This window comes from Sarcophilus harrisii, chromosome 2 (assembly GCF_902635505.1).
Source record: "Sarcophilus harrisii chromosome 2, mSarHar1.11, whole genome shotgun sequence".
NCBI lineage: Eukaryota > Metazoa > Chordata > Mammalia > Dasyuromorphia > Dasyuridae > Sarcophilus > Sarcophilus harrisii.
Window position 1 is genome coordinate 311,762,756 of NC_045427.1, and position 12,749 is coordinate 311,775,504.

At 31.8% G+C, this 12,749-nt stretch overlaps 1 protein-coding gene and 1 non-coding gene across 6 annotated transcripts in view; both read right to left on the reverse strand.

Moving 5' to 3' along the window:
- The window catches only part of PRPF39 (pre-mRNA processing factor 39), a 37,389-nt gene that overhangs the window by 752 nt on the left and 23,888 nt on the right, over positions 1-12,749 (reverse strand). For all 5 annotated transcript variants that reach the window (XM_003756301.3, XM_031952614.1, XM_031952613.1 and 2 more), the window contains 8 exons: positions 11,781-11,946; positions 11,155-11,262; positions 10,529-10,693; positions 10,086-10,212; positions 9,682-9,950; positions 8,139-8,323; positions 929-1,003; positions 300-420 (listed from right to left, as the gene is read on the reverse strand). In XM_003756301.3, the coding sequence (XP_003756349.1) occupies positions 300-420; positions 929-1,003; positions 8,139-8,323; positions 9,682-9,950; positions 10,086-10,212; positions 10,529-10,693; positions 11,155-11,262; positions 11,781-11,946 (1,216 nt within the window). The remainder of the gene's footprint in view (positions 1-299; positions 421-928; positions 1,004-8,138; positions 8,324-9,681; positions 9,951-10,085; positions 10,213-10,528; positions 10,694-11,154; positions 11,263-11,780; positions 11,947-12,749) is intronic.
- Positions 9,534-9,620, reverse strand: LOC111720565. Its single transcript, XR_002770204.1, has one exon. It is a non-coding gene; the product is annotated as a small nucleolar RNA SNORD127 (small nucleolar RNA).

Consider the following 12,749-nt stretch of genomic DNA (forward strand, 5'->3'; position numbering starts at 1 on the left):
TCCCATCAACTCTTTAGGGACATTTATAGATGGCTTGCAATTTGCATTATTTACAGCAAGTTTCTACATTTATTAAGGTTCTATTATGTGCTAGGCACTGTATTATCTACACTATACTAATATCTTCTTATGATAAAAAATATTAAATAATGCCTCCCCTCCCCCCCAGAAGTTTACAGTACATAAGTACACAGGTCATTGACATATTGCCATGTGTAAAAAGTCAGTGGCAAAGATAAAAAGTTTAGAGACATTAGATCATATGTAAAAAGCCCCAAATCTGAATGTTTTATACTTACTTGATACCAGGCACTATAATTATATGCAGCTTGGTTAGCTTGGATATCTCCATCAATTATCTGAGTAGATGCTAAAGCTGCATCTTCTGTGTGTACTTTTTTTTCATCTGGCTCTTCTGCGCTATTTAAGACAAACAAAAATTATTAGTATTTCAAAATTCTGGTCAGCAACACCATGAAATTCTATTAATTCTATTAAGCACACCCAAATATTTCACCAAGTGTATATCTGCCTAAGAGTCTTTCTTGCCTTCATTGAAAAACTGATTTGTCTATGTGATCAGAAAAAAGAATTAACTTTTGAACCAAAAAGAGAAGGTGGGATAATTTATTTTATATGAGAACTGACATTCCCAATTTAAGATTTATGCATATTCACAAGACCATAGATTTATTTAAAGTTAGAAGAGATTTTTAAAAATCCTGTCATTTAAGAGATAAGAAAATTGAAACAAGTTGAATTGCCTAGGGTTATAAAGGTAGTAAAATATCAAAGGCAAGATTTGAATCTAGGTCTTGAGTCCAAATTCAGTGGTTTATGGGTTAAAAATAATCTTTAGAAATGTCCAAATATTTCTTCAAGTTAATGCATTTTAATGAACTATTTTAATCTTATACATGTAACATACCCATTTTCAGCTTTCCTTTTTAAAGAATCTTGTTCTTTCAAAAGTATCTGATGTTCATCATAAGCATCCAGAAGCCTGAATAGAAAAAAATGCATTAAGGTTTGTTCCATATTTTAAACTATAAAATGATGCAAATAATTATTTTTTCAAGAAAATATGTATTTGCTATTTCAAAAATGAAAGTTTTTCAAGGTTTATAACAGTAATGTAAATTTATTTTTTAATAAGAAAAAAAGCAAAGGTAAATGAAAACCAAAGTTTCCAACTTGCATTAACTAATTAACATCGTCTTTCTTTGAACTTTTATGGATTCCTTTACATTTCAAGTAAATGTTACCAAACTTGATATTTTCTATGGAAGGATTTTCCATGGAATTTATTAGCATGGGTTAAATAAAACTGAATCTTGCACTATAATCTGTTATTTGTAACAAGATTTCTGGTAAAATCTACAAATTCAATCCATTCAATGAGAGAAATCCTACCATAAATTCAAAAAATTATTTCCATGATTAAAACTATTTTAAAAAATCAATACCTGTGCTTACAGCCAAGAAAAACTTTACCCAAGTCACATTTTAAAAACTATACTATTTTTGCAGAAATACAAGCTGGACAATGATGTGTATTACTTTCATTTCCTCAAATGGCTGATGTACATTCACCTAAAATAATCAGTAAATATAGCCCTGAGGAATTGTGGTTATTGAATTCAGAAAAGGCACCAGGTTAGATTTTTTTGTAGCAAAGCAAAAACTGGCAGATCCTATCATGTTGAAGAGACTTTTAATTATGCCCTTGATTCCAGATTTTTGTCAATTTTCTGAGGATCAGAAAAGATATTCAGGCAACCATATTATCATGAATTATTTGGTCAAAATACCACATTTATGAGGCCCTTTTTTATTCATTTTCTACCTGTGTAAGCTTCAACAAGGTACTATGGGTCTCAATTTCTTCATCTGTAAAATGTGAGGATTGAATTAGTGCGAAATGGTTGAGAAAAGGAAAGACTTTAAAAATACACGTTTTTAAGACCATCTATACATATTAGCTACTAGTAGACTAAGAAATCATTATTCAAGAATTTTAAAAATCCTGGCTCAGGCCAGATTTTTATCCACCATATAAGCTTTGTCTCTTATTTCCAGTCTGCAATAAATTTTGGCCCATATGTTTTAATTGTCTACATAGTGATATTTTCAAAACCTCATTATTACTGAAATAAGACAGCCAATTTTGCCCATTGAAATGTTATTTTTTGTTGCCTTTGGACTCATGAAAAAACTCCTGACAAAGCCTTTTATTTGCCTCCATGAGAAAAATTTGAATCATTCCTAAATTAAATGCCAAATTCCTTTTGAATTATTTCTTTTATACTGTAAATGTTTGGGGGGGGAGGGGAAGAAGAGGGATTCCCTATCTTCACGTCAAATTTTTATTTTTTCTTACTCAATAGATCTGTGATCAGAACTTAGAAATTTCTAACATAGAATGCAGCACATCAATGCCTGTAACGTCAAAAGTGCTCTACATGTTCATATCCTTTTAAGTTGACTAAAGGGGGAGCATTTAGTTTCTATATATTCCAGCTTCTTAAATTGTGATTCATGATCCCATATAATGTCTAGTAACTGAACATAGGAATTGCAAAATTATTTTTTATTATCAGTGTGTTATTTGTATATCATATATATATATATAAAAATTTCTCAGATGAAAAGGGGTGGTAGGTGGAAAAAATTTTAAGAAAATGTGCTATATAAAATTCTTCCTCACTTTCTTCTGACATTCTGAGAGCCTGTGTCATTTCTCTCCTTTATCACTGGCATTTCGTTTCCCAAGGATGTTTTACACCTCTCTTCAAAATTCCTCACTATGTTGCAGTCTACTCACACCGTTTGGGTGATTGGTAACTCATTTTCATTTTTTAAATTTTTTTGATGAGTATTGTTATATTTCTTGTCTTCATTCCAAATACCAGCACTATTAAAGTGATGGTTTAAAAAAAAAAAAAAAAAAAAAAAAAGACCCTAAATTTTCATGGAAAACCTGGGTTTATGAAAAGAACATTGTGATTTCCCAAATTCAACAGAGCAACATAGCAGCCTGCTCTTCTCACATTCAGTTCTATCCATCTGAACTGTCACACACACACACACATAGAGTAGTGGGTAAACTCATTTGCAAACAAATGCCTTTTGTAAACTGGGCAGTAGACATTTTTTATTTACTTAAATCTTTACCTTGGGCATGGTCTGCTTTATGTCCAAGGCTGGACAATATCACCATCCTCACAGAACCCCTATGGTGCAAAGCAGTTTTGGCAAATCTACATCTTGTATCTCTTATGCCTTGCCTGACGTTTATGATAAGGTTATTTCAGAGTTATTTCTGTTCCATCTTTCAAGGAAGTGAACACTGTAGACATATCCATAAAATAACTGTTGTGAAAAGAGCCTTCCCGTTGTGGTTGTATTTTCTTTAAATCCATCAATGACACAACAATGATTGTGTTTTTGTATTCTTTGTTTTTACTTATTGATAAAGATGTGAGTAGTCTGCTATTCTCCATTAATATCTTCACCAATCAAGTATGCCCTCATTCATATTTAAAATATGATTCTTCCTCAGGAAGAATCTGGGAGAGAGATGTAGGTTTATTCTCTTAATTGCCTTTTTTTAGTAGCATTAAAGTCTGATTTATCTTTTCTCCATGCCTTTGGAATGTTTTATGTATTTACCTTATGTATTCTGTGAAATCTTCACAAACTGATGAAAGTACAATAACAATATCAGTTGTACACTTATTTTTGATTATTACTGGTTTAAATAATATTAAATTGTTTCAATTGTATGTCGCTCTCATTTTCCTTTATTTGAAAAAATTAAATCCGAATACATTTCTGACTACAGAGTAAACTCTATGATACTCCTACATCCATAACAAGTTTTTTTTCTGTTTGAAAATATACCCTATTGTGGTCTTTACGAGTATTAGTTGGAATTCATCATTTCCAGCATCTATCAATTTTTTTTTTGGGGGGGGGGGGGGAGAAATTGTATCAAAGGTAAGACTTCTATAATCTATAAGCTTTAATTAGCTTTTCAACCCTTCTTCCTGAACTATTAATTTTTCATATTTCTTCCACTTTTCTACTGAAATCAAGTATGAAGAATGGTTTATGTTGAATTAATCTGTGAGTCTTATCAAGTTTTTTATAGATTTCCTTTAGTTGTTGACTCACAACTAATATTGATGCATAATCAATGTTGACAATAGAATTAAATTTATAAAATATTCAAGTAATAAGGATTAGGAACCGTACCTTTGATTTCAGTGGTATAGGGAAGGTTCCCTTTTTATCACTGCAAGTCAGGCCAATCTCTTTAACTTATTAGTTTTAAAGAGCTGGCTAATAGCTTTATTATACTGATGTAGTAAAACATGCATTTCTTGTACACCGTACCTATCTATATGTATTTAGAACTTACACCAGACACTAAGCATACTATGAACGTTGAAGTACTTATCTTCAAGAAGCTAATATTCTATCAGAGGAGAGAGCATGTTCATAACATATAAAAATATTTATCAAGGTGACTTGGTGAAACAAGCACAAAGCTGGGTAAGGGAATTGAGGGATTTTATGTACAATGTAGTATTAGTGGAAGAAGCACATTTCATGCAGAGAGATCAGCCGATGCTCATAAGATATGGACACAGATGCTGGAGGTCCTTAACTAGAAGAATAGCTATGTGAACATAAGAGTTGAAGTAAAAACTAATGGGGATCCAAGAGGAAATGGCCAATGGCTAATTTAATGGATATACTTAGGCTAAGACAGAGTGAGAAGTCAAGAGTGACACTGAAGACTAGGAGGATAGTGATGTCTTTGAATGAAGAAGGGAATAATGGGGGGAAGAATGATAATAGGATATTTTATACATGATAAGTTTGATATGTCTACAAACTATCCAGTTTAATATGTCTCATACATAGCTAGCTAGCTGGTGATATGAGAACTGGAATTTAAAAAACTGATTTAGGATAAATGGATGGGGGACTCCCCAGCATAGAGACGACAAACTCTTTGGAGCTAAAGAGATCACCAAGAGTGTATTTAAAGAGAAAGGTAAGTCCAAGAGAGATCATTTGAGATATACCCAAAGGTAAAGGGCATAATATGGATGATGGGACTAACAAATGGAAAATGGAATGGAAGGGAACATGCTGGAAGAATATTATTTTTCTGGGATACTACATGGCAGCAAAAGCAAATAGGCATTGGGCTATTTAATGAATGTCCCAAAAGTGTTTAGTGTTGTTTTAAGGTATTTATATTGTATTTAAGCTAAAATGGCACTAAGACTTCTGGGACATCCTGTACTACTAGTCTCTCCTAGCTCTAAATCTATGGATTTCTTTCTAGGATAAGGTATGGTGGAATCCTGAACTCCTCCCTCCCTTCATATTGGCAATGGACCAATGAAAGAAAAATCTCACACTGATCACATCCAAGGACATATGAAAGCATTAAAAAAAAAAAAAAAAATCAATTAAACATTTATTGAGCTTCTATTCTAGGTGCTGAGTGCCAAGGAAATAAAAACAAAGTAAAAATTAAAGACATTAAGCTAATTTCCATGAACAAGTTGAAGATTTTTATCAGGGAAACAGTTTGTATTTAAGTATTTTTAAGTATTCTATTTAAGTATTTTTTAAGTATTCTATTAAAGCAAGGATAAACTTCACTAAGTTTAAATTAAGACCTAATGGGATAGCTAGATGGTATAGTAGATAGAGCACCAGTGCTGGAGTAAGGAGGATCTGAATTCAGACAGGTCTCAATACTTACTAGCTGTGTGACCCTGATCAAGTCACTTAACCCCAAGTCAAAACATCAAACCCATCAAAATTTTAAAAATCTAGCTTTGTCAGAAAATTTGATATATGCTAATATATGTATTATTGTTAAGTATTCCTTTAAAATGCAAATTTTGAAATGAATAGTTACTAATAAAACAAGCTTCACTCCAAACAAATTAAATTTTTACTAATTTTCTTTTTTTAAAGAACCTTCACAAACATCAGGAAACATTTGAGCATTTTTATGTACAAAGAACAGATACAAAAGATTATACAAAATCATGAATCTGCTACAGATGTTTTTCTTTTAAAAGTAGTATTAAATATGACTGTACTAAAATTGCTTCTGTCCTCTGAAAGTCCTTCTGATCAGTTTCATCTCCAAACCATAACATTAACATATTATTAAAGTCAATGCCATTTGTTTTTTTGTTTTTGGACACAATTTGTCATTTCACTGGTATAGGTAACTCCTTTCAAAATAATTTCCTCGATCAATGAAAATCTATAACATTCTGTAACGCAGAGGGGACACTAAGAGTTAAGTAACTTGCTTCAGGGTTATTCCCTATTAGATCCAGAGCTCTTGAATCCATGGAAATTCTCCATCTACTTGTATGATTTCATTTCATTTTTTTTTTTTTTTTTGCTGAGGCAATTGGGGTTAAGTGACTTGTCCAAGGTCACAAAGCTAGGAAGTGTTAAGTGTCTGAGACCAGATTTGAACTTGGGTCGTCTTGACTTCAGAGCTGGTGCTCTATCCACTGAGCCACCTAGCTCTGCCCCCATTTTTTTTTAATTGAAATTTTATTTTCAAAACATATGCAAGGATAATTTTTCAACATTGACCCTTACAAAACCTTGTACTCCATTTTTCCTTCCTCTTCCCCCACTCTCTCTCCCCTAGATGGCAAGTAATCCAATATATGTTAAACATGGTTAAAAATATATCTAAATCCAATATAGGTATACATATTTATACAATTATCGTACTGCACAAGAAAAATCAGATCAAAAAGGGAAAAAAAAAAAGAAAGAAAATAAAATTCAAGCAAACAACAAAAGTAAAAATGCCATGTTGTGATCCACACTCAGTTCCTACAGTCCTCTCTCTAGGTGTAGATGGCTCTCATAAGATTTCATTTTAAAAGTGGAAAAGTTCAGTATTTTCTTCCTTCAACCCCAAGAGTTCCTCTTTATTTCCAACTTCAACACAGTTCTAATCACCAATTACACTATTACTAGAAAAGCCTAAAAATCATTAACGATAGTCTAAATCTGATTTTTAAGACTTCACAATGAGTAAATGTGGATGGACACTCTACACCTAACCAATTGCATCTCCCACTTAAGCAACAAAAAACAAAAACAAACAAACCCCCCACAAAAACGCTTCATTTTAATGAGGCTTTCCTTAATGATGATCATAAATTTAAACAAATTGATTCCTACCTCTTTCTAATAGAGAAGGAACTTCTTCCTAAGCACCTTCAAAATAAATTCATGTTGCTTTCCCTTAACCTTCATTTTGGTTCTTAAATATCAAGGAAAATATGTTAAAACTCTTTCATGTGTGCATGTACTTAACTTTGGAGCAATTCCTTATACTGTATTGTGTTTTTTTTTTTCCCCTCTTCTCATGGTCCAAGAGTACCAAACAGGGAAGAGACATGTAATTATTTGAGTTTAGTCATCATTTCAAAAATAAAAAATAAAAAAAAGAGCCATTCTCATTAAAAATTCCATTTAAAAAGTCAAACAGATAACATGTAGCTACTAGTTAACATTCCTTTCCAATTCCCAGGGACAGATGATGAAAACTACCATAGCATCCTCTGAAGGTTCCTAAAAGCTCTAATACAGCCAATTATACTAGTCTTTTCATTAATGTAATTTCATCTATAATTAAATGAATGATCCCTTTTTCCTGGGTTGCTTGAAAACTTTAGCAAAAGAATTGACTTGGGAAATTGAGGATTCATAAGTTTAGAGACATAAAATCTTTATCTTTAAGATTACTTTTTTAAAAAAGAGGTACAAGGTGTAAAAAAAAATAATAATAATATTTTAAGAAAGTGATACACTTTCCCTTAGCATCCAGTAGGATCTAATTTTCATTTGAATTTTTAAGGGCACAATAAATTTTAAAATAGAAATCAGAAATTATCACTGATACATACATACATATATTATATATATTCCTTGACTTTTAGTATGGAGGGTTTTTTTAATGCTTAATTTAGAAGGAAAAACTTTCAAAACTATATAGACGTTTAAATTGTTCTTAGAAGTCAATGTTCATTCATTCATCTTTCAAATAAATGGCAGATTTGTCTTACTTGTTCACATCAGAACCAAAATCTTCTAGAAATTCCACTTTTCGTTGAGAAAATGTAATTCTCATCTTAATAGGCAATGAACCATGTATAGCTTTGTCAAAACAGGTGAGGATATTGTCTTCATTTTGTTTGAGGTCTCCACTATATTCCATTTCAAGTAAATTAAGGTACAATTTTGTGTTCTCCTATAGAAAAATAAACACCAATAACATTACCTGTCTAAAATATAAACATAGAACTTAATACCATTCAATAATAATTAGAATGATATTTTACATAAAAACATTACAACAAAATTTATATAAATAACGTATAAAGTTAGGGAACAGGGAGAGTTCAAGAATACCTACATACACAGAAAATTAAGAACATGAAAAGTAATATGCAGAGCAGACTAGTCACAAATATGAGACTTGGAAAAGGCTTGTGTAGGAAGTAATGTGTGGGTAAATATGAAATCAAACTTTAAACGTGAGGGAATAAATTTCTATTTTCTCCTTGAGGCAATTATAAAGGAGCCATAGAAGTTTACCAAGTAGCAGTAAAAATATCTGGAATAATTCTTTTGCCACTGAAGTAGTTATACATAGAATGGTTTGGAGAGAAGAGATAAACAGAGGTAGAACAATGAGGAAGCTACCTAAATAGGAATGAAGTAATGATGCAGGAAAAACAAGTTCCCATTCTCCAGAAATATATTCAAAATTATACAGTGTAATAAAAATTGTTCTATGCAGAAAAATATAAACTTTAGCATATGATTATTACCACATGTGTGTGTATATACACACATATACAATGTTCTCAAAAACTGCCTTTTGCTTTTAAATCAATAATAATTATTTTTGTTGCCAAATTACTTAAAAATGGGTAAACATTTGAAGTTCCATCTCTGCCTACACTTTATTTTTCTTTTGTCCATAATTGGTTCCTCCACTCATTATTTAAATATTAACATATGACAAAGATTATTTTATATAGGTGCTTATGTATACTTTAATATTAACCAGATCTCTAATTTTGCTAGTATAAAAAAATACCAGGTGAATAAATTCCCCCTAGTCTCTAGAGACTGGCATTTGCCCCCAAACTGGAAATCTAAAGAAATGCCCATAGGGTAAATAAACTAAAGATCACAGAGCAAGGATGACTAAGGTAGGAGTCCAAGCCAGGACTTCTTCACTCAGGGGTCCTCAAACTTTTTAAATAGGGGGCCAGTTCACTGTCCCTCAGACTGTTGGAGGGCCGGACTATAGTGAAATTGTGGGCCTTTAAATAAAGAAACTTCATAGCCTTGGATGAGGGGGATAAATGTCCTCAGCTGCAGCATCTGGCCCACAGGCATAGTTTGAGGATCTTTGTATTAACTCAGTATCAGCTTTCTAAAAACAAGAATGGCAACATCAGCTTAGAGGGACTGGTGTCTCCATGTAGTAATATGATCTATTACATACAGACCACAACCTGTCATCATTGTTGCCAGTATGGTCAATTATTAGCTTATTAGCCTATCTCAAAATCTGAAATATGTAGAAACACATACTTTGTCTCTCTCAATGGCTTCCAAGAGTACTTTTCTGGATTTTGAAAGGTTCTTCTGTATCTTGAAAAGATGTCGGGCTAATTTTATAGCATAAAATGAGGATTCATTATTTGATTTGGCATTCTTAACAGCATCCTGAAGCAAGTGCTCAGCTTCTTCCATATTTCCATGCCGTCTCTCTAAACTTACTCTTCTCAAGCGAACCATTGCCAGTCCTAGAACACATTCTTCAAATGTTCTTAGAATGCTTCTTGCTTCATTAATATTACCTAGAGGTATCAAGTAAATAAACAATATTTTTAAAAAGTCTTTTTCCCACAGCATCCCCCCATCCTTTTGATTTGGCAATGGAATTTTTACTTTAAATTATAAATAAAATTTCAACTGATGTTGCAAATTCTTACCCTGCTGTTCTTCAAAAGCAGCCCATAGCATGTGGACCATGGGTTTCTTTGGAAGATGGATAGTGCAAGCCCTGCTGTAGACATGTCTCACTCCTTCGATACTATGGTTTTCCATGTACTTGGCATACTACACACAGAAACAGAGTAAACACTGAATAATTTATGATTGAGTAGGCCATTAAATACATTTCAGAACAATAAAATTCTATTTTTAAACCCATTCAGCACCTTTATTGAACCACTAGACTAGTTTCTGTAAGGAAGGACGAAGAGAGGCAACGAGGTTGGCATATGCAGCAGTCAAATCTGGTTGCAAGCAGACCATCTCCTAATGCAACAGATATAGTTACATGAACAACATTCGACAGAGGTACAAAAAAGGTTAGTCACTAGATCAATGTTTGTAATCTATTAAAAAATTCATTAACATACAATATTCTCACCTTAATCCAAAAGTCCTCATAGAGGGCACATGATATGACACATCTTTCAAAGAGAACCACAACACGTTCATGAGTTCCATTTTCAATTTCAAATTCTAAGTATTCCTTCCAATTTTTCAGTTGTGCTTTTTCCAATGGTTTCACATGGAAATAAGGTCTTTTAATCTGAAATTTAAAAAAATAGCATAGCAGTGCAAACATGCCAAAACTGTTTACACAGAAATGTCACATGTGAATTTGATGATATAAATTAAATACTGGCTAATAAGTCAGACAATAGTCTAAATTTTTTGATTTAATATCCCCGGTACTTGGTATAATGCCTATGAGGCATTTAAAATATCTATTTAAAATATGCAGCTATAACATCATATAATATGATCTCATTCAACAAGGAAGACTAATTTACTACCTGATTCATTATTCTGAGAATTCTAATAAAATCTTGATTGACTCATGGTATGTACCGGAATTCAAATAAACTTTTAATGAGATTTATATTTAGAATAGATCAGGATAATTATTATCCTAATTAAGATAGTAGGTATGTTGTTTTAATTTCCTAGGTACAACAGATAAAACAAAGTCAAGTTTCAAAACATATGAATTTCAAAAAAAGAACTTACACCTTCTTCAAAGGTCCACCTTTTGCTAACCTCATGCTCATTATAATTAAACATTTCTTGATGAATCTCAATGATTCTATGTCTCATGTTTTCTATTTCAGTGATCAGCTTAGGAGAGAAAAAAAAAGAAAAGGAGAGTTAAAAAAAAAAATTACAATTGAATATCAACATATTTCAATTTATACCAGCTTGCTTGATCTCAGAAATATAAAGTTGTACACTACTACTTGTTCCACAGACAGAATATCAATGTGAAAATTCAACCCATATGGGATTCAGAAAAATACTATTTTTGCATTTCTGAAAGTTCCTAGGTTGTATATTATCAAGAAATTCTTTTGTTACCTTTAAAAGGTCAAATTTATCTATGTTAAATTAACGCAAAACACCTGTTCCTATAAACAGATTAAATAAATCACATTCAAACCTAACAGTTGCAGCTGAGGAATTAGTATTTTCCTTTAAGAGAAGTTAAAGATTTGCTATTTTAATCACTTCATTTTCAAAATTAGAACTGATTGGTAAAGAGACAGTTTCTAATTCAATACATCACATCTACAATGAAGAATGTGCAAAGAGCTTATCATATACTAAGGGAAGAACTTTGATGTGACTTTTTAAATTACCTTTGCTGGGTCAGTTATATCTTCAATTCCAGATGGCAAATCATCACCAGGAGGGCCATCATCACCACTGTGTCCATTTACAGAAGCCAGTTCTCTTCGTAGCTGAATAAATTGCTCACTAGTTAAAAGATCTCTAGGCAAGTTATTCTGTATATGTTCTTTAAACCTAGAAGATTCAATTAGTATCTATTAAACATTTCAAAGACCCTACCCATCTTACTCTTTTAGAATTAACATGCACTGACTTTTTAATGTTTCAGAATTTTAAAAAGAAAGTCTGATTGAACACGAATATATTCAAGGAAATTATTACTAAAACAGAAAAAACTAGTAATCAGAGATAAAAACATAAAGGTATAAATTAGTATTTTCTTTTAAGTTATTACACAGTATGGCCAATACTTATTTGTATAAATGATATAAATCAAATATAAATTTATTTCACTTTTGTTGTATACTTAAAAAATAATACTCAGATGGATCTTTATCTCACAAATATTGGACTTCTTTAGAAATATTGAAGTCAATTTAAAGATTTTTTATAATTCTTAAAAGTATTTATATTTACTAATTTCAGAAGTGAAAAGATTCCCCTGGGGAAAGCCAACTAGAATATTTTTGTCTTATGCCCTCCACAAATTAAAAAGCAAGATAAAAACATGGAGAAAATGGATTTACATTACAAAATAAATGAATAATCAAATAATTACTATATTTAAATGTTTAGTTGTTCAGTCACTTTCATTTGTATCTGACTTTTCATGATCCCCTTTGGAGTTTTAATTATTGGAGTGGTTTCTCATTTCCTTCTACAGCTAATTTTAAAGATGAGAAAATTAAGGTAAATATGGAAATAACTTGCCAAGGCTTAACCCAAGGTCAGATTTGACTTTAGGAATGAATCTTCTTGATTTCAGACCCAGCACTCTCCACTGTCCTATCCAGCTACCCACAGAAATGCTATGCAAG